Source organism: Balaenoptera musculus, chromosome 3 (assembly GCF_009873245.2).
Source record: "Balaenoptera musculus isolate JJ_BM4_2016_0621 chromosome 3, mBalMus1.pri.v3, whole genome shotgun sequence".
NCBI lineage: Eukaryota > Metazoa > Chordata > Mammalia > Artiodactyla > Balaenopteridae > Balaenoptera > Balaenoptera musculus.
Genome location: NC_045787.1, coordinates 107,987,664 through 108,010,709, shown reverse-complemented (window position 1 = coordinate 108,010,709; position 23,046 = coordinate 107,987,664). Strand labels below are relative to the sequence as shown.

At 36.0% G+C, this 23,046-nt stretch overlaps 1 protein-coding gene across 8 annotated transcripts in view; it reads left to right on the top strand.

Annotated features, from left to right (window-relative positions):
- RAPGEF6 (Rap guanine nucleotide exchange factor 6) overlaps nucleotides 1-23,046 on the top strand; it is a 229,205-nt gene that overhangs the window by 170,240 nt on the left and 35,919 nt on the right. For all 8 annotated transcript variants that reach the window (XM_036846996.1, XM_036846991.1, XM_036846995.1 and 5 more), the window contains 3 exons: nucleotides 7,391-7,548; nucleotides 14,844-15,084; nucleotides 17,068-17,451. In XM_036846996.1, the coding sequence (XP_036702891.1) occupies nucleotides 7,391-7,548; nucleotides 14,844-15,084; nucleotides 17,068-17,451 (783 nt within the window). The remainder of the gene's footprint in view (nucleotides 1-7,390; nucleotides 7,549-14,843; nucleotides 15,085-17,067; nucleotides 17,452-23,046) is intronic.

Here is a 23,046-nt window from a genome sequence, read left to right as displayed (position 1 = left end):
TGGCATGTGGGATCTTCCCGGACCAGGGCTCGAACCCATGTTTCCTGCATTGGTTGGTGGATTCTTAACCACTGTGCCACCAGGGAAGCCCTATTTTTTTGCCTTTTAAATCATCTTTCTCTTATTGCACAATTTATTCCTTCCTGAATTCTAAAGCTGACCTTTTCAATCAAATTTATTTCTATTTTCAAAATGAAATGTCACCAAAACTTAGTAAAACTTCAGGAACTTAAATGCAAATTAAAGCCTGTAAAATACTGATAAAATGAATACAGGGTCATGACTTGGAATTACTCTAGTATATATTATATCTGTGTATATTTTATATTATCTACTTTCTAAAGTAATCACAAATGTTCTAATCAAATACAGTACTTACCACATAGTAGTCACTCAGTATTTGTTGAATTAAGACAATGAATCAGGGGGGGAAAAAAAGAGAAAAGAAAGCATATTCAAAGAAAATACTTAATTTGGGGCTCCTGAGAGTTTTTGGCACTGTTCCAGATATTAATTATAGAGCTGGAAAGAGGTAGTCCCTGCCTTTAAGGAATTCATAGCAGGAACCCTTTATTCTTCACACATTTATTATAAAATAGGCACAATATCCAGAGACAGAAATATTGGAAGTAGAACAAGTTTCTTGCCCTGCAAGAGCTGATCATCTAAAAGGGAAAACTAGGCAAGTGGTCCATTACAGGGTGATAAATGTTTTGATGTGTACAAAGGCGGGAGCAAGCTTGGTAGGTTTGAGTAGACTGTGTTTCTCAGTGCACACCTAAAGATGAAGCATGATAGATAGGTAAGTGAAGGATTTTGAATATTATGCTAAAGATATGGACTTCACCATGTCATAATAGGGAGCCATCAAAGGCATATGATGTGGTAAGATTTGTGGTAAGATCTTTGAGGAAGAGCTCTCTTTTAGCTCTGATAGTGATTTGGGGTTGAAGGTGGAGCACAATGTAGCAGTAATAGCAAGGCAATTAATTAGAAGGCAACTTGGAACAAGGTGAATGTCAGCTCTCATCTTTTAATTAAAGATCTCAAGAATTTCCTGGTCAGAAAATGCTCTTCTTCATGAGTTTTTATTTTCAATTCAGGGAAACACGTTTATTCTTCATTTAATTTGGGGCTCACAGAGGATTGAAACATCCTGAGCTGTATTCATAATGTCTCTCGTTTCTAGAAAGTTTATTACTCATTCCTTTTTGAGTGAACTGTTCTCCTTGAGGTTTATAAAATATCATAACTTTAAAATAGCAAGATTCTTTTAATATAGAGCATACTGTAGTACGACAGCAGCATGGCAAACACTGTAAGAATAAGCTTCTTCTCACAAATGAGAATTGAATAAGGAAAATATTAGAGGGACCAGCCCACACTGAAGAGATTGGGGACAGTTTTGGATGACAGAAAGGCTGCATGAAGGCACTGAGGAAAAGAGAAAGGAATGGAGGACCAGAAGGCAGAAAAGAGTTCACAAGGGGAGTTCCTCAGGAGGTAATGCTCTGAGTTCCATTTCCAGAAAACCTTGGGTGTTTGGTCTGGAATACATGTATCTCCTTTAACAGGGTCTCATTTTGAACACATTGTGGCACAGTTGTGACGTGTGTCATGAAAAGCCAGAGAACACTGTGATTGCAACTAACTTTAGCTTGTCTGTGTCACATTTCACCCAGCTATATTCAAGTGTCAGGCATCTAAATCAACATCTCATCTCTATAATGTTTCCTTCAGAAGTGGAAATTGGTTACTCCAGTTGGATTCTATCTTTGCTTACAGCAGGAGGCAGGAAATTGAGGTAGCCAGGAGCAGTTAAATTTTCAAGCATTATTTCTTTATATTAGGACCTCCCAAAATGAAAGATCTAATAAAAATCGTTTTACTTAAAACTCAGAGGGATTTTTTTGTTGTTGTTAGCAAGCATTTATTGTCTCCTTTGTGCCAGCAGGAGGCTGTTGGCTGTGAATACAAATATGAATAAAATGCTGCCCTTTGGGAGTTAATATTAAACTGGTTATCTCTTCTAAACATAATGCTAATAATTTTATAAATTATATTTTATATAAATAATTATATAAATACCCCCCAAAACAAATTATTTTACGTTTTTCTACTGGACCCTATTTTACAGAGAGAATGAATTTGTCATTTTACAATTCAGGCTGGCTACTTTGCATTTTTGAGAATGTGTGTTCTTTGCACTAAATCATTACAGATTAATGCAGACAATCCCTTTTGCTACACACACACACACACACACACACACACACACACACACACACACACACACACACACACACACACACACACACACACACACACACACACACACACACACACACACAGACACACACACACACACACACACACACACACACACTAGAAGTTCAGTAGAAAAACAGAGAACATGAATCAGATGTTCTGAATCAGTAATAATCAAGGATAAGGAATTTCCTGGCCGTTCAGCGGTTAGGACTCAGCGCTTTCACTGCCATGGGCCTGGCTTCAATCCCTGGATGGGGAACTAAGATCCCGCAAGCTGTGCAGCAAGGCCAAAAATTAAAATAATAATAATAAACAAGGGTACACAGTTTTAAATGGAATATTGTTTGTTTCACCACAGGTTGTTAGAATAGTCAGTTTCTGAATTGATAATGCAAGAGAGATAATAAGCTCAGATTGCTGTGGGAACATAAAATGATGCAACCTTTCTATAAAGCATTTGGGCATTTTTTTTTTAGTAAGAGCTTTAAAAATGTTCATAGCTTTGATTCAGTAATTCAATTTCTGATAATAATTAGATGAAGATTTATATACAGATGTTCTTAGTAATATTATTCATAATAAAACAAAATTGGAAAACCCTAAATGTCCAGTTGCAAAAGGCTGGTTAAATAAATTGTGCTATTTTCCACGAAATGACTAGAAGGAAGAAGGTTGATTGTGGTTTTCTCTAAGTAGCTTTATAGGTAAATTTTCCATTTCTTGCTTGCTTGCTTGTTTTTTGTATTTTAAAAATTTTTTGGTTTGTATATATATATTTTTTTTTTTTTTTAAAGATTTTTTTTTTTTTTAATTTTTATTTATTTATTTTTGGCTGTGTTGGGTCTTCGTTTCTGTGCGTGGGCTTTCTCTAGTTGTGGCAAGTGGGGGCCACTCTTCATCACGGTGCGCGGGCCTCTCACTATCGCGGCCTCTCTTGTTGCGGAGCACAGGCTCCAGACGCGCAGGCTCAGTAATTGTGGCTCACGGGCTTAGTTGCTCCGCGGCATGTGGGATCTTCCCAGACCAGGGCTCGAACCCGTGTCCCCTGCATTGGCAGGCAGATTCTCAACCACTGCGCCACCAGGGAAGCCCCTGTATATTTTTTAATTGAGAAAAATTTTTTATGAGTTTAATTCCACAATTTCTTGATGGCTCCTATGTGTCAGGACTCTTTGGAAGGGGCACTTGGCTCTGCCTTTTGCAGCACCCACTTTAAGAGTAGGGCATGAGTTGTCATAGAAATACTGTAAGAGAGAATGTCCACATCTGTGAGAGGAGTAAAAAAAATGAATGTAAGGAAGGAACAAATAGTTGAGATAAGAATAGGTAATTCCCCAAACCCCTAACCATGACATAATTTTAAAATGAAAGAATACTCCTGAAAATTAGAAGTGAAAAAAAAAAAAACACTGATTGATTTTGAATAACATCTGTAAATTAAGACATAGCAATGTGGATTTTCTTGACCTGGAAATATTTCACAGTTCAGGAAATCTGAATCATACCTTTTGTTTTCTTTCATCATGGATTGTCTAAGTATATAATTCATTGTAACAGTCCCAGAAGTAGACTGCCTTGTTTGCTTATTAGGAATTAGCTTTTTCTTTCCATTTGTTGTCAGCATTCTTTCCTTGTTTGCTTTTAATATTGGGATTATTTTTTATTTGCATATTGATGATATTTATGCAGCCTTTTTAGTTTCATGTAATGAAACTAAAATATACTTTTATTCTAAGTAAATTCAGTATCAGGAATTATTGAGGAATTTTTCAAAACTATCTTGTTTCTGTTAGTGCATCACCTTGTTAGGAGACTGTTCTGGTAAGAAATGACATAATTATTTGCAAATAGGCTTTATAAATTCAGCTTCCAAGCAAGCATGGATATTTTGTCAATTAGATTCTATTTCATTAATGTCATAGCAGGGGTTGTACCTAACATTAGTATAGTTTTCATTTATATATGTTCTCACCTTAATTACCATGAATTTGTAACCAGCTTTATATTATTTTAACTGTGCAGTGTCATAGCTATTGCTTATTAAAAAGCAGAGGTAATGCTAAATAACATCAGTAAGAGAGGTAAAGACTTTTAGTATTTCATGCACTTCTGAGTCTCTGTAGTAAATTCCAGATTATTGCAAGTGACAGCCAATTCTCTTTAATAGAAAATTGTAACTTTTTAACATTGTTAAGGTTGTTTCCACTTTGGTTGTTAGTAGGACCAGATAATCTTTTTAACAGTTTGCTTCCTTGGATTTATTTACCTGACTCTCTGTGTCCAAAAACTAACTGGCAGGTTTGTTTTCAGAAATCAAAGAAAGACTTGTATTTTTTAAAATCTTTATTTTTTATGTAATATGAATTGTTGCCAAAATACTTACAAAGCTGTAAATAAAATATGTGTGAAAGCCCCCCTCCTTTTTTTCTCTTACCTAATCTTAAAACATTTAGCGCTGATCTTTAGGAATACATACCTAATTATAAGGAACCGGGACTTCCCTGGCAGTCCAGTGGTTAAGACTTCGCCTTCCAATGCAGGGAGTGCGGGTTCGATCCCTGGTCGGGGAATTAAGATCCCCCATGCCTCTCGGCCAAAACACCAAAACATAAAACAGAAGCAATATTGTAACAAATTCAATAAAGACTTTAAAAATGGTCCACATCAAAAAAATCTTTAAAAAAAATTGTAAGGAACCAACTTAACATAAATAAAAATTTCTTGTCAAATAAAATATTCCCTTTGCTTTATCTGTAAGATTAGACTGCATTCTCTCCCCCAGGAAAGCGTTTCCTCTTTCTGTAGTGCCTTTACCTGTTGTACCCACCCTGCCCCCCTCTGTTTCTCAGTGTGAATTGTGTAAAATCCTTCCTAGGTATGTATTATTCTATTTGTTTTTTAATATATATAAATTTACTTTATTTTTGGCTGTGTTGGGTCTTCGTTGCTGCACGCGGGCTTTCTCTAGTTGCGGCGAGCGGGGCTACTCTTCGTTGCAGTGTACAGGCTTCTCATTGCGGTGGCTTCTCTTATTGTGGAGCACAGGCTGTAGGCACACGGGCTTCAGTAGTTGTGGCTCGCGCACTCTAGAGTGCATGCTCAGTAGTTGTGGCGCATGGGCTTAGTTGCTCCACAGAATGTGGGATCTTCCCAGACCAGGGCTGGAGCCCGTGTCCCCTGCCTTGGCAGGCGGATTCTTAACCACTGTGCCACCAGCGAAGTCCCTGTATTATTCTATTTTAATTTCAGTAAAAGTACTACTATCTTCTTAAAAGTAGGAATCCTGTTTTTCTCTGTGCCAAAATGCTCACCTACATTACCTAATTTAATCTTTGCCATAGTCCTGGGGGATCAATAGTATTATTCACAATTTTGGAGGTAACCAAGGTTCAGAAACAGAAAGAAATTTCCCTGAGGTCACACAGCTAATAACCCAGGTCTGTCTGACATAGCTTGCTCTTGACACACTTATCTTTGCTTTTTTCCATGCCTTCATGCTTCTCCCTGACTTCTCTCTCTCTGTCTTGTCCTGGCTCTCATCCTTGTCTGGCTCCTAACAGTCCTTTAGCTGTTTATTTAACAGTCCTCTAAACTCCATCTTACATAGTTTCCTAATCTGCCTGCATCCTATTTTTAACTCCTAACATATTCAGGAAGTATCCCATATCACTCAGACCTTATTAATCCATCCCAAGATAATAGGTAAGTATTCTGTGATAACTGTTTGTATATGTAGCAAATACTGGGTAGAATGCTACATTGAAAAAAATATAGATGGGAATTAATATTAACCCAAAGCATTGGTTTTAACCAGTTAAAACCAATGCTTAGAACTAAGTGGTATTTTGGTTGTTGATGCTGACGGAAGTCTTCATTGCTGTCCTATGTTTGTATAGGACTGTTTTGCTTATCCTATGTTTTATAGAACTTTTGGGGATATCTAAACCTTAAGTGACAGGGTTACATTTATTTGTTGTTTTTTTTTTTCTTAAATGGTTTTAGAATTGCCTAGTTAACACCTCTAAAATATTTTAAAGAAAATATTTGCTTAAATATGACCATTTAATTGATACTTGTTTTTGAAACCTTTACAGGCAGTTAACTTTCGATGACTTGCTTTCTGCTTTGGTTTTGATGTTCTCATCTAGGGAACAGCCAAATAACTAGACTTGAGAGATCACACTAGAAATAATATACCCTTAGAATAAACTAGAGACTGTAAAATTCTTTTTCTTCTATTTTCATTTTTGGTCCTCTTTTTCCTTCTCCTTTCTATTTGTCACATAAATTGCTCTCGTTGTTTGTTTGCTATTTTCTATGTCGTCTTCCTGTTTTCTTTTCTCTGTACTTGCTGGTTTGAGCAGTTCCCAGGTGACTCATGTCTTATTTTGTCACTTGAACCTGGCCCCATTGTTTTCTACAACCTGTCTTATTTTGTCACTTGAACCTGACCCCACTGTTTTCTACAACCTGCCATATTTTTGGCTTGGGTTCACACCCAACTCCATCCTTTGCCTAGAAGGTTGCCAAGCTTTTCCGTCAAGAGGATGAACCTTGCTGCAGCCCTGTGCATTGTTGGGTATATATATTAGTGTCTAATGAAACTGGCAGACCTCAAGGACTCCCCACTCAGGTTCATTTTCTCTACCAAAACCAGCAGAAACTAAATATGAAATACAAACATTTCTCTACAATGTACATTCCACCGTTGAACAATGCAGGGGTTAATTCATGTAAAATTTATAGTTGGCCCTACATGTCTGTGGTTCCTCACATCTGCAGATTCAACCAACCACGGACCGTTTAGTACTGTAGTATTTACTCCTATTGAGAAATATCCGTGCATAGGTGGACCTGCTTAGTTCAACCTGCGTTGTTCAAGGGTCAACTGTAGTAGAATTACCTAGATGTGTAAGTTAAATTTTATTTGAGTGTAATTGTTAAAAAACACTTTATTGCCATTTTCATTATTACACTTGTCCTATTTTTTAAATTGCTGTACTATTTTAAAATCATTACTTTGAATTGGTCCTATTATGTCTTAGTGCACAGGGAACAGAAATGTATGCTATTAAGACCCCTCAAATACTTTAAAGTGATATATTACATTCCTTTGAAGTGATGGAGGCCTGAGCCAGTCACAGGACGACAGCATTGTGGGAACGAGACACTGTAGGCACAGTTTGGCCATAATGCCTGTCCCTGGAACACTCTCATCCAGCAGCCCTGATCTCCTGCAGCCTACCACCAGCATGCTGGATTTTTCTAATCCCTCAGGTAATTTTTGTTTATTTTATTCAGCCATGTTGGTACCAGACAGATAAATAGGTGGTTGAGCCTTGTGCAACAAATACTGGATATGCTTGCAGTCCTCTTTTCTCACCTCTATATTTTGACTTAAATGCAAAAAAGCTAAAGAGAACATTATGTCGTTTTGTCTAAACTGGAGTGGTGGTACTTCCGATATGAAAGAGAAGTACATTATCTGTTGGTAACCCTAATCAGAGCAATGGAATGAAAGCAGAGATACTTCTTCTCAGTCAAGAAACATGTCACCCAGAATGTGGAAAGGAATAAGACAGATTATTTTAGTCTAAGTTGTCTCACTTACCTTCCTCTGTGATGTACAGAAATGTGTTAGTAGTTTTCTAGAAACACTGATTTTTCTCTCCACCACCTGAAGCTAAAGTTGTTTTTGTTATCTACAGTATTGTTAATTGAAGTACTATATCATCTTTTTCATTGGTGTTCAGACTTTCATTGTGGGACATCGTTTATTTTTCTGCATCTGTTTACGCTCAGAGGCAGAAATTGTCATCTAACTATGTAACTTCAAAGGAACACTTTGAAGAATTATTTATATATCCACCATTTGAATGGATTTGAGATGGCTTTAAGTAAAAGACACATGCAGTTAAAAACTGAAATATATACTTGGGTCCAAGGAGAGGAGGGAAAAAAACACCTCTACAAAAATGTGTCCATTTGCTTAATCTTTTGTTAGGTTTTCTGTTACATGCAGGTAAGCCCATTTCTACTTGATAAAATTGTCAAAAGTTTATAAGCCAAATTTCTTGCTGTGGTAAGTGAGAGCTTTCATAAACTCACCACTACTTATATCTCCAGTCTCAGGTTTCAACATTTTAACCAATCCATTCTCCAAATTTTATAACAATATAAAAGGTGCTCTTATAAAATTAAAAAAAAAAAAAACCTCTACAAAGATGGGCATAGTTGTGATTCAGCTTCAGTTTTGATGCTAAATCTCTATCAGCTAGTGGGAAAAGGGAAGAACTCAATTATATAGATCTCAATATTAGGAGGAAGTATAAATGTAGTAGTAAAGTTTATGTTTTAATACAGCAACATAAATTTAAAATGTAAGGCATAACATAAAAACACAGTAGAAAGTTGTTCTGCACATTGTTTCTTCCTTTTTATTTCAGTTGCTTCTTTCCCTCTTCAGAGAGATTCCTAAACCCAATAATCTGTCTTTGACACACCCTACCCTCTACGTGACTACCAGTGTTCTTTCTAGAGTGAAGGTTTCGATGAGTCGTTACTTGGCTTAGAAATTTCTAGTGATTTCTATTAGTTCCGGGTTCAGTCATGAGATAGAAACCACTCCATATGTTTAATATCAGAAATTGTTACCAAGTATAAAGTAACGTGTTCTACGTAAAAAGGTAAAAAAGCAAGCACTAAGGCATCACAGGAAACTGCAAACTGGATTCAGCTTCTGGCACTTGAAAGAAATGCCACTACCAGGGTGAAGGAGTGTTGCTTGAGTGATACTAGAGCCAAATACCCACAAGTAAGAACATAAAGCAGCAAGTCTCTTCTTCCTCTAACCTTGCAGTCTACCTCTGGTGCCCTTTGTTGGCAGAACCTAAGAGGGAGACAGTTGGCAAAGAAGAAATGTGGTTTGCAGGGTCCCAGCCCCATTGTGGCAGGGCAGCGTGGGTTTGGAGCCTAAAGACAATAACTTAGTAACTGTTGGTATCCAATTTTCACAGCATAATTATCAACCCCTTTTCTAGCCTCCTGTTCTGCCATTCTCCCCACTGTTACCTCTTCTGTCTTTCCTGAGTATGGCATGTACCTTCAGAACTCTCTTTGCCCATATTGTCTGCCAGCTTTGGTGTTTTCTCCCTGCATATCCCATGAAATGTTTCTTATTCCTCAATGCTGAACTCAGTTGTTACCTCATCTGGGAATCCCAGGTCCCTCTGACGCAGAATCAGTATCTCTTTTTCCAGAAATCTCTAGCACATTTTCATTGTCTCTCTTACATTGCTTGTCATGTGGTAGCATGGGAATTTACTTCTGTGTCTGTGTGTGTGTGTGTTCCACAGCAGTACTTCTTACACTATGTTCACAAATAAAATATTTAAGCACTGCAAAAGCACAAACTAAATATGCGTCTGTACTTTAATAAGACAAGTATTTAGGGATATATGATTTGTAGATTGATTGACTTATGATTATTGATTTATGGCTATATTTTTGCCACTGGCATATTTAGAAGTGTGGCTGGGTTGCGGGGTGGGTAAGGGATGGGTAGAAGGGAGAGGAGGGAGAGAAGAAGTTGGGGATTTAGCTGGGGGAGCGAAAGGAAGAGAGAGGTTGGAATTACTAAAATTCAGAAACTGTAAGCCCCATGGCACTGAAATTCTTATCTCTGAAGAGGATGTACTACTCAACTTGATTTCAGATTGACTGCATAATTCTCTCAATGAAAACATGTTGAAAGGGCTGAAGATGCCCTTTTAAAATCTATTCAGAGAAGGTCAGTCTGCAAAGCTCAGTATGCAGCCTTTGTCCATATCAGCAATATAAATGAACACATACAAGAGAGGAATTTAACTTAAAATTATATTTTTAAACCCCCAAATGAGCAACTTTACGAAAGGTCTTCTGCCGTGCTATTTGTATTTATGTTGAATAAAATATTTATTACCAATTAATTCCAAATTCAGCTCCGTAAATCATATATGGCAGCACTGAATTTTAGGTTAGCTGTGTACATCACGTATGTATATTGTAGTACATGTGTGACATCAGCCAAGTTTGACTTTTATCAGTCTACATCTCAGTTATGTTTTTGCTGCATGTTTTAAATTGTTATTAGAAAGTAAGGACAAAGGTACAGAACTGTTTAATAGTTTGCTTTTTGATTGCTGACTTTTTTATGGTTTTGCTTTGTTTTTGCTGCCTACAGCTGTTGGTTTTTACTGTAAGTATCTTGAAGACTATGGTATTTTATTGCTTATGTTTGTATGCAGTATTTTACTATATTTTTAAAAGTCGAATAATACAGAATTGAATGAAATAGAAAGCAGAACTTTTCTCTACACTTACAAGGTTGCCAGTGTAAACTGGCATGTATTCTTTCAGTCATTTTCTTTGAATATATATGTTTTTATACTCATAGAATTAGAGTATACATGCTATTCTGTAACTTGTGAAAAGTGTTTTCAGAATTTTTGGACTTAATGTGAGATGAGGCCTAAAAGAAGAATTCAGAGTGTAGCTAAAAGGATTTTAAAACTGAATTTTTTTTTCTGAGTCTTCATATGGAACTTTTTGCTTACTCTTTTTTATTTAATAGCACAAACTTTTTATTTGACTTCGTTAATATTTAGTAAACTTCAAATTCTTTTTGCATTGCAAGTATTTTAACTAATTTTTAATTATAAAAGGAACATATATTAAAGTTTTTATTTGCAGAAGGAGGATAAAATATAAAAGTCTCCGCTTTCCAGAATTAAGAATTGTTCATTTACTCCTGTATCTTTCCAGAAATTTCAGAGCACATAAAATGTGTGTATCGTTTCCTTCACCCCAAATGATATAATTTTTTTCCACTTAGCCCATTTCACTTAGCAATGTACCGTAAATACCTTTCTGTATCAGAATGTATTCTACCACAATTTTTTGAACATCTGATAACGTTGTTTAACCAGTTCCCTTTTAGTGGATGTTTGCAGTGTTGCCTAAACCTCTGTGTTTACATATCTTTACATGTTGTAGGTTTGCATTATTAATATATTTTTAATTTTGTCAAGAATTTTGTGGAAATTTGTTTTCTTTCTTGTTATATAAGTATCTACGAAATATTATCTGTTTTGCCTCTTGGCCTGCAGAACTTAAAATATTTGCTGTTTGACCCTTTGTAGAACAAGTTTGCCAATCCTTAATCCATACCATTATACCACTATCCTGTGTTTGCTTTGTGAACTTTTCACTATACAGATTGTCTTATTTACTTGATTATTGTGTGTCTTTCCTTGAACCACCGCTTACTCTCTTGAATATAAGCAAATCTCTGCAAGCAGAGACTTTGTCAATATCATTTATTACTTCATCTTCATCACCTAGAACACTGATGATGTATAACTGGCACTCCATAAATATTTGTACAGTGATTAACAATTTAAAGCAGAATGAAGAGGCAGTCTTCTGCTTTTGTTAAATGATCATGTTAAATACCTGAAAAGTTCTTCTATTTTTAGTGTAATCTCAGGGTCAAAACATGTATCCTTCACTTATCTCATTTTTTAATTTTGTTTATGAGAGATAGTTAACACTCTAGAAATTTTGCCCTTGGGTTGGAATGGAAGTCCAGGTATCTGAATTTCAGTTCTTGAATTCATTTACCTATTATGTAAGAATTTTATTATGGACTATGAATCATAAGACTGATAAATGCTGTACTGCTTCAAGATTCTTTTTAAATGTCTGTTTTGCTTACAGGATTATATTTTTATGTGCATTCTAGTTTTGTGCCTAAAATTTGAAATGTTTAGATCATTTTTTCTTCTTGATTCAACTTTATTCTAACTTCATATTTACCATTCATCTAAACAATTAACATTTGAGTGTCTGCCTTGTGCCAAGTATTATGTTTGGCATGTATGATGTTCTCCTGCTAACACACATGTTTGTAAAGAAAATATATGGGAAAAGCAATTCTAAAATGGAAAAAGAGGTAGCAATTCTAAAATGGAAAAAGAGGTTTACATTGACACTGATATCTGCGTGGAGAAATTTTTTCCTCCAGTGTCTCACAAATGGTTTTCCAATTTGGCATTTATTATCTTGGTGAATTCACCAGGTTTCGGTTATGGAGTACCGTTTGGATAATTCCATTTGCAGGTCTGTTCTAGAGCTACCCATTTATGATGCCTGAATCCCACTTATATGACTATATGACAGTTTGTCCTTTGCATGTGAAACAAGTGGTTTTAACAGAGTATGAATTTAACAGAGTGTAACAGAGTACAGTGTTTAGCAGGATACACAAGATACAGACATCTGTTCCTTCCCAGATGTTATAGTATGTTAGCAGCAAGAGAAATGTATGCAAATTCCCAACCTGTCTTTGTGAATAAATTTCTCTGAAGAAATTAATAAAAGGGATCAGAACATCTCCCCATTCCTTCCAGGTCAGCCAGCTCTGCTGGCTGAGGCTCAGCCCCCAAAGACCTAGTAAACAAATCGAACTCTAGAGTCCTGGACAACTGAGACCTATTTTTGTGAAGAGGGTAGGAACAATACAGATAATAATAGTAGTTGTTTGACACCTTTTATAGAGTTAAAAGGGATAATGAAACTATTCTGTCCAGTATCTTTCTTTTGGAAAACTGAAATTTCCAACTTCTTACATTTTCTAGCCCAGAGTAGAGAAGCATCTCGTTCACATGGATTAAGACCCTACATCATTACGCCTTGTAGACTTAGAAACCTGATAATGTCAGCAACATGCTGAGGATTGACTCATTTGCAAAGAAATAGGAACAAGAGGTGTTTGGTGACTCAGATCTTTGCCTACCTTAAGAACAGGCAGTTTGGTGCGTGCATCTTACGAAGGAGACCTGAATAGATGAAGTATTCTGCTTCCAATTTGACAGTAGACCCAGAACATTCAAAATATCTGTTGGCTAAGAATCCTTCTTCCTGGGATTGTATTCATTTATATTCAGTTGACTCTTCCAGTCCTGGGAGTCAGTCTCTGTCTTTTTGTGTCCTCAGCCTCACTGCATACTTTATTCTGTGAAATTATTTCCTCCCACATCTATTTCATTATTCTTCTCTTTCCTTTAGCTAGGATTATACTTCAGGTGGTTTTGAGACGAATTTGTAATTTTTCTTTTCCTCTTAATCTTACAATGTATACAATGCTAAGAAGGAGGTAATGCTAGGCAAAGAATATACCATTACTTGAGCCACCAAAATATCCCCAGCCCACCCCCACTACACACATGACAAAAATATCCACAATAATACATTTCTCCTGATTTAAAATGAAAGAAATTTTTGTAACGATTTATTATCATAAGGAAAAACTTAACAGTTTTTCATGTTGTTAAATCACTTTTCACTTAATTATTTTTAATTATGTAGCAAATTATGTAATAGAAATGTAATTATATTAAAAAATTAGCCCACTGTTGTCATATTGATCATTGTTCAGGACGTTTTAGCCAATGCCATATAAGAAGAAAAAGAAATATGATAGAGTAAGAGGGAAAAATACCATTATTTACATGTACATAATATATGAACGTTTATCTTAAAGTAGGACTTATTTACTAATAGCAGAAATCACAAAGGCAAAGACTGAGATTTAACCACATGAATATTTAAAATTTTCCTGTGTTAAAGTATATAAATATAAATTCTGGGAAGACATTTGCCACTTTATAGTAGACTGTGTTGGTCTTTAGTATAACTCAGTAGGAAAAAGCATGAAGAATACCAAAAGGTATTTTTAAAAAGGAATAATAATGGTTCATTAAACCAGTGAGTCTCACCAGTAACCAAAGAAGTGAAATATAAAATAGTGACACATTTTTGGAGGGCAGAAATGCAGTAGGTCTTTCAAAATGGAAAAAAAAGTTTTAATAAACAGTTTTTGATAAGAGTGTGACTAAAATTGCTCTCTTTATACCCTAGGATGATAAAATATTATAACTGTCCTGGAGAACAGTTCAGAAGTATATTTCAAAAACCTTAACAATATGCATGCCCTCTAACTCAGCATTTCTCTTTTTTTGGATTTTCCCTGAGGAAATAATCAGCTTGCCTGCAAAGCTTTATCTACAGGGAGAGTTTGGGGTGGGGGCAATTATTTATCATAATGTTACTTATAATAAAGGAAAGTGATATGCAAGGTAAATGTCTGTGATTAAGGGTTTGGATCATTTCAAATTATAAAATACATATTGTGAAGTCCTATGCCTCCATTAAAAAATGTTTTGTTGAAGACTATTTAATGGCATAAAAATGTTTATAATAAACAAAGATTTCGTGGCTTCCAAATCGTATGCATAGTATGACTCTGATTTTTCTCTTTTTCTTGGTGTTTTCCTGTGAACATATATTAATATTTTGTCATCTGAAAAGATACATTTATTTATTAATAAATGCAGCCATGATTTCTCTTAACCTCCTGAAATAGAAATGTGTATATTACTGTTTAGAGAGATCATTGTCTTCCAAATTATTTTTTGAAGAGTTTAAAAGCCATTTTCTGGAAAATAACAGGACATATTTTTGTATTTATACAGATATTCCTGATCAAGTTATAAGAGTTTTCAAAGCAGATCAACAAAGTTGCTACATTATCATCTGTAAAGACACTACAGCTAAAGAAGTTGTTTGTCAAGCTATTCATGAATTTGGTTTGACTGGTGCATCTGACACATATTCTCTCTGTGAAGTTTCTGTTACTCCTGAGGGTGTCATAAAACAGAGAAGACTTCCGGACCAATTCTCCAAATTAGCTGATAGAATTCAGCTCAATGGAAGGTGAATGTGCTTATTAATGAATGTACTTATTTCTACATGTGTTTTTGAAGATTCCATGTTAAAAGAGGTACTTTAAGTAGGAACATCATGTTTTTAGGTCTACTGAGTTCTCTCTAAAATTAACATGTATTTCTCTTTTTTTAGCTTTCTGTTGTCTCCGTAATTATGTATAATAGAATCTTAGAGTGTTAGCACTCATAAGTGCTACCCAAAAGTGGGAGAAAGAAAGGGAGGATAGTGTTCTAAAATATTTTAGCCCTCCTGCTAAAATGAAGTCTTACAACCACTGGTATAGTCCAGTCCCTGTTTTTTAGAGGGGGAAACTAGATGGTCCATATCTTTGTATGTATCTGAGTGTATATATGTTAATTTATAAATTTGCTTTTTAAATGACCAGTATGTACTTGGGGCAGAAGAAGTCATAGTTTTCATAATTCTTTTTCTTAGTAGTTTTCCTTTTATGGATATACAGGAAAACTTTTTTAAAATGTTTTTAATGTGCTCTGAAAATTATTTGATCAACTAGAAGATAGTTTTAGTACTACATTTGTTCTTTACTCTGGTGATTTTCTCTGACAATAATGCAATCTTTTTAGTGAGCCCAGATTCATATGTAGGATGAGATCCTTGGAAACCTTAAAATGACTATCCATCATGGTTGCTGTTAAGAAAGAGTGGGTTAATGCTGCTTTGCTGGCTTTACATAGTGGTTAAGAGCATGGACCCTGGAGCCAGACTGCCCAAATTCAAATCCCTGGTCTGGCTATGTGACCTTGAGCAAGTTATTTAGTTTCTCTGTGCCTGAATTTTCTCTTCATACAGTGGGATGATAATAATGGAACCTACCTCAGAGCAATGTTAGGAGAATTAAATGAGTTAATAAGCATAACATACTTTAAATGTTAGATATAATTTTATTATCTGTAGTATGAGTTTCAACACTTATTTATGGTAATCTCTTAGGCATGTGAACAGTTTAAAGGCAGAAGAAAAAGAAATATAGTTCCTTGACAATAAAACATAGATGGACGCAAACTTAGGCTTAGATCAAGTTGTATGTTAGAAAAGAATGAAGTAAAAACTACATGTGATGCAATATGTAACCTCTTCTGCAGCAACAGCCCTGTATATTTCCCAATTGTGAATTCTTTACTTAACCCATCTCTTAGCTTTTAAGTGCCATAAAATTGTTCATCTAAAAAGGTGAAAGGCAAATGAAGATCTTTTTTATGGTTACTGGTCAGTGCCATTTGCTGGAATGAGGTTTTGGATTTATCAAGGGAGAAATCAGTAGTGGAAGAGTTTCCCTCCTTTATGGGTTTTATTCTTCTTTGCTTCTCTCGGAAATTTAGAGTTAAGAAGGAAATGAGTGCAGCAACAACTTCTGAGTAGAGATGTGAACAGTCTTGATTCAGGAGTTTATTCATGCTGTCCATGAACAAGTATTTGTATAGTACCTATTATGTGTCCTGTATCCTTATAGAGCCCTCACAAAGCTTTTGTTCTCAAGAATATACACATGATTCTTCACACGTCATGTGAGTAGTTTCTTAAAATGATTAAGTTCACAGCATAATCAACATTATTTTTACACTTTAAAATAATAGATGTTAAATGGCGGAATAAGAGGAAAACTTCAAAGTCTTATTTAAAATATTAATTTTCCATTTTATCTTTTTTTAAAATATTTATTTATTTTTTAGTTGCACTGGGTCTTAGTGGCAGGAGGCGGCCTCCTTAGTTGCGGCATGTGGGATCTAGTTCCCTGACCAGGGATCGAACCCATGGCCCCTGCATTGGGAGCGCGGAGCCTTAGCCACTGTGCCACCAGGGAAGTCCCTCTGTCTTATCTTTAAATTAATATTCTGCTGACATTTCTGGCAAAAAGTTATTAACAGTATAATATTTTGACAACAGTGATAAAGAGGGAAAGTGTTCTTATAAATGTGAAATCACTTATAAAAACAATTTTTTTCCTTTTAGGTATTATTTAAAAAATAACATGGAAACAGAAACCCTGTGTTCGGATGAAGATGCTCAAGAACTAATTAAGGAAAGCCAACTATCCATGCTGCAGCTCAGTACTATTGAGGTGGCCACTCAGCTGTCAATGAGGGACTTTGATTTATTTCGTAATATTGAGCCTACTGAATATATTGATGACCTTTTTAAGTTAGATTCAAAAACAGGAAATACTCACTTGAAAGAATTTGAAGATATTGTAAACCAAGAGACATTCTGGGTGGCCTCAGAGATTTTAACTGAATCAAATCAGCTCAAACGAATGAAGATTATTAAACATTTTATTAAAATTGCACTTCATTGTCGAGAATGTAAGAACTTCAATTCCATGTTTGCAATAATAAGGTAAATTTGTACAAATATTTCTTTATGGTTTTGTCATGATACTGGACATGAAGCTGATTTTCTTCTTAGGTATTAAATGGCTAGGAGAAGAAAAGTTCAATTAATATGTGTTTATATAAATATTGTTAGATTTAATATATTTTCCATTCTGGTGAGACTGGTTTTTTTCTCTTTTTGTTTCTTCCATCTTTCAGTCACTTAAACATTTTTTTGGTAAGTATAGGTGATTGCCTTCCCAGTTTTCTTCCTTTCTCCCCCTTTGAGGTATTATACCCTCTTGGATGTATGCCCAATAGCTGTCTTTATCATCAGACTTCTGTGCAACAGGCAGTACCTGCCTCACCATGATTTGACACTGAAAAATTAATGCACTAAAAATTAATGGTATTAATGCACTAACTTACAATTGCTATTTTGAAGTGACAACAGCAGCAACAGTAATAACAGCAGCCATTTGGTGACCTCTTCCTGTTTCCCACAGACTATACAAGGTATCAGTGAATGTGTTGCCACTCAGACAAAAGCTGGGCCATAAGAATTGTAAAAATCCTTCAAAGTTTATAAGCCCAGGAAGTGTGGATGGTTACATGAGCTCCTGGGAATCTTCTTCCTTCTCTTCACTTTTTATGAGAATCTAGGTCTAGGTAATTTATTTTCTGACCCTCATCCAGCACAATGCTGACCAACAGAGGGATTCCTCTTAAAGCAAGTCTGATTTTAATGGTGGAGGGTAGTGGTAGTTTGGTCTATTTATAAGGCCATGTGCTTGTATATGGCAGCATAATAGCTACCTTAACTAATCCCATCTATGCACACCCTCCAAAAAATTAATTATGATTTGTTCCTAATACATGAGATAAAATTAGAATCTTTATAGGAACTTTTTAACCATAAATCTGTCATGGTAATAGGAAACTCCTTTATGAAATTTACGAGTGGATGCAATTGAACTAGGCACTATGGAGGAAGTATTGAATAGAGATTAATAGAGTGACCTTTAGAATCAACTGCACCTGTATTTGAATCTTGCCTCTCACGTGTCAAGGGAATACTGAAGACCAGTTTCTTATCTGTGAAATTCAGGAATTACACCACCTACCTCACAGGTTTTAACAGCTGGGTCTAAAACAAGAGAACAGAGATGCCATTGATAAACACTTAGAAGGCTAGAAATTGAAACTATTTGTATAGGAAGCACGGAGTGAAGAATCTGAGAGTTATAGGCTCAGTTTCAGAGTATTCCATTAAAAAAAAAAAAAATTGATTGACACCAGAAGAGATCTCTGTGTCCAAAGAAAATGGTAAAGGGCTAAAAACTATACCTTAGAGACCGTCCTCAGGGTGGAGGTAAAGAAGAGAGTCCAGCCAAAGAAATAGAGGATCAATACAAGAAACAGTAGGAGAGCACAATTTTGATTGTGTCATTAAAGCCAAGGAAATAGAATGATTTGAGAGAGGGAGATAGACAGCAGCCCCAAGATGGGCATAAGAAAGGCCTGAGATTTGGTTAAGAGGCTTTGGTTTGGTTAGGAGGTTTGTTTTGTTATGAAGAACATTTTATTATATACATTTTCGATAGTTCATGTAAAGTTAATTGCTTTGTATTCTTACATTTTATATTAAAATACATTACAGAATATAAAGGATATATTGACTTTTCAGCAGAGATGACACAGGCAAATCAATCACTTATGGCTGGAATTAAATAGCGTATTTTATTTATTTCTCTTTTTATAAGTCTAGCCAAAGGTTTGTCAGTTTTGTTTATTATTTCAGAAAACTTGTTCTTAGTTTCATTGATCTTTTCTATTGTTTTTCTGGTCTCTTATTTATTTCTGCTCGGATTTTTGTTATTTCCCAAAGGGCTTAGTTTCTTCTTTTTCTAGTTCTGGTTACATATGTTAGGTAATTTATTTGAGGTCTTTCTTAATATAATTATTTATAATTATAAACTTCTGTCTTGGAACTGCTTTTGAAACATCCACCGAATTTTGGTATGTTGTATATCCATTTTCCTTTGTTTAGAGGCATTTTTTAATTTCCCCTCTGATTTCTTTGACCCATTGGTTGTTCAGGGGTGTGTTGCTTAATTTCCATTTATTTGTAGATTTTCCATTTTTCCTCTTGCTGTTTCACACACTCTGGTCAGAAAAGATACTTGGTATGATTTGGGTCTTCTTAAATTTGCTAGGACTTGTTTTGTGGCTTACATGACCTGTCCTGGAAGATGTTCTGTGCATGCTTGAGAAGAACGTGTATTCTGCTGATGTTGGATGGAATGTCCTGTATATATGTGTTAGGTCCATTGATCTAAAGTATGGTTCAAGTCCAACATTTCCTTGTTGATTTTTTTGTCTGGGTGATTGATCCATTGCTAAAAGTGGGGTATTGAAGTCCCCTGCTATTACTGTATTGTTTTTTTCTCCCTTCAGATCTGTTGGTGTTTGCTTAATATACTTAGGTGCTGTGCTGTTGGGTGCATACATATTTACAATTGTTATGTCTTCTTGCTGAGTTGACCCCTTTATCATTATATAATGACCTTCTTTGTCTCTTATTACCATTTTTGACTTAAAGTCTATTTTGTCTGACATAAATAACTCTATTCTCTTTTGGTTTCCACTTGCATGGAATATCTTTTTCCATCCATTCACTTTGAGCCTGTCTGTATCCTTTAGGCTGAGTTGAGTAGGATCTGGGATATATAGTGGGATCTTGTTTTTTTTATTCACCAGTAACTGTGCCATTGGATTGGAAAATTCAGTCCATTTACCTTTAGAGTAATTATTGATATGTAAGGACTTAACCACTGCCATCTAATTGTTTTCTGGACGTTTTATAATTCCCTTGTTAACTTTTTGACTCTGTTGCTGTGTTCCTTTGTGAATTGGTGCTTCTCCATGGTGGTATGCTCTGATTCCCTTTTCATCTTTTGTGAGTCCACTATAGGTTTTTGCTTTGTGGTTACCATGAGACTTACATGAAGCATCTTATAGATGTAACAGTCTATTTGACACTGATAAAATTTCAGTCACATACAAAACTCTACCCCCTCTTTTATGTTTTTAATGTCACAGTTTGCCTTTTTATATTGTGTATTCATTCACAAATTGTAGTAGCTAGAGTTATTTTTGACACTCTTGTCCTTTAACCTTTATACTCTAGTTAACATGCCACTATATTTAAGTGTTGAGAGTTTTTAAAATTTAACTGTATACTTACCTTTATCAGAGTGTTGTATATTTTTATATGTTTTCATGTTACTAGTTAGCATCATTTCATTTCATTTGAAGAACTTCTTTTAGCATTTCTTATAAGGCAGATCTAGTGATGGTGAATTTCTCAGCTCTTGTTTTTCTGGGAAAGTCCTCCATTTCTCTAGGATAACTTTGCCAGATAGAGTACTCTTGACTGTTAGACCACTCTCTCCTGGCCTGTAAGGTTTCTGCTAAGAAATCTGCTGATAGCCTAATGGGGTTTCCTTTGTAAGTTACAATCTTTTTTTCTCTTGCTGCCTTTATTATAATGTGTCCTGCAGAAAGTTGTTTTAGATTGAAATAATGGGGTGACCAATTAGCTTCATGAGCTTGGATGTCTAGATCTCTTGCCAGGTTTGGGAAGTTCTCAGCCATACTTCTTTAAATAGTCTTTTTGCCCCCTTTTCCCTCACTTCTCCCTCTGGAACTCCAGTGGTTTGTATATTGGGGGTTTTTTTTTGATGGTTTCCCAACTTTCTTCATTCTTTTTCTCCTCAGACTGAGTTATTTCAAAGTTCCTGTCCTCTATCTCATTGATTTTTCCTTCTCTTTGGTCTACTGGATGTTGATGCTCTCTACTGCATTTTTTCATTTCATTCACTGAATTCTTTGGCTCCAGAATATTCATTTGGTTCTTTCTTGTGATGTCTATATCTTTGTTAAATTTCTCATTTGTATCATATATTGTTTTCCTGATTTTGTTGAATTGTCTTTGTTTTCTTATAGCTGATTGAGTTTTCCTAGAACACCTATTTTGAATTCTTTGTTAGGTAAATTATAGATCGCCATGTCTTTGGGTTTGATTATTGTGAACTTTTGGTGATGTCGTGTTTCCTTCATTTCTCAAGTTACTTGGAGTTTTGCATTGCTCTTTTTGCATTTGAAATAGCATTCACCTTCTCTGAGTTTTATGAGTTGCCTTCAGGATAAAAAACCTTTCATCATTCTTGATATGTTGATAGATTCTGAGGCTTTCTCAGGCATTGTGTGGATACATCTGCTCCATGCTTCTTTTCCCTCTTGTGGCAGAATTCTGAAGCTTGTATGTCTTCTCTGTATCCTAGGATGTACTGTGTCAGCTGCTGATAGTGTCTCTTTTGTTTTCCTAAAGGTAGTGCTACAGCTCAGGTTTGTGGTTTCTTCTTTGCCCACAGACTCCTGGCCTGTTTCCTGTGTGTGTTTCCTCTCTACCAGAGCTTTCTCTTGGGACCTTGCACAGGGAGTCAGTAGCAGAGTGGGGGGAGGTGTGGGTTTGTGCATGGTGAGCTGCAGGTGCTCTTGGGTACGTTGGGGGGTTTACAAGTGAGGTTTTCCCTTTGGCTCCTGGATGGGCTTCCTGTTGGAATCAAGAAGCATTTAGCAGGAACCGCATCCCTTTAATACCCCTTGGAATCTTATATGCTGCTCTTCTGATCTGTTCCCTCCCCCCAGTCATGGAGCTCCCACCTTAGTGCTCTGGATGCTACAAGACAGAATGAGTGTCTTTGGCAGCATCCTACACTGCTAGGGCAGCCAAGCATTCACTCACTGGCTCTCCCTTTCCCCTGTGGGAGAAATCATGGGCCGTCTAGTTTAGGCTTAAGCTGTGGTTTCCTTAATGCCAGCAAAGTCAAGCTATTTCTATTCCAGTGCATCTGCACTCTTTTTTTCTGTTCTGTTATACTCCAACAGAGTGCTTGAACTTCTCCTCTGGATACCTGGACTTCACAAAGGTTCTCATGTCTGTAGCTGACCACCCAAGTCAGTGTTCTCCATGTGTTCCCAGACCACAGCTAAGTGGGGCCAGAACCATTTCATAGTCTCCTGTAGGTTCCACAGCCAGTACCCAAATCTGCCTGCTTGTTACCCAGTACACCAGTGGGTGAGGCTCCTCTCAGGTCCCTTGGTCTGTGATTCTGGGTCTCACAACTCCCACAGAGGCACTACTTACTGTTGGATAGATGCTGAATTTTTGTTGTTGGGGCAGGGGGTAAAATGAGGGTCGTCTTATGACAGTATAATGCTGACATCACTGTCTCCAGTCATCTCCTGGTTGAAGTTTGTTTTCTAGTCATTTCTTGCACAAGGGCTTATGGGAATTATATATCCTGAGCATATTCAGAGTGTTTTTCTGTTGCCTTTGAACTTCAGTGTCAGTTTATCTGCCTTTAAAATTCTTGTCTAACATGTAATTTCTTGGGAACCTCATAGATAATGGCTCTACAACTAGCATTTTATATAGCTGTTCAAGTTTCTGAGTTTACTCTCCATATTATTTCCTTATCTCTGAAGTCATTTACCTTTACATGGGTGTTTCCACATCTCATTTAGTTCTGTATCAAGTTCTCTGGAACTGTGG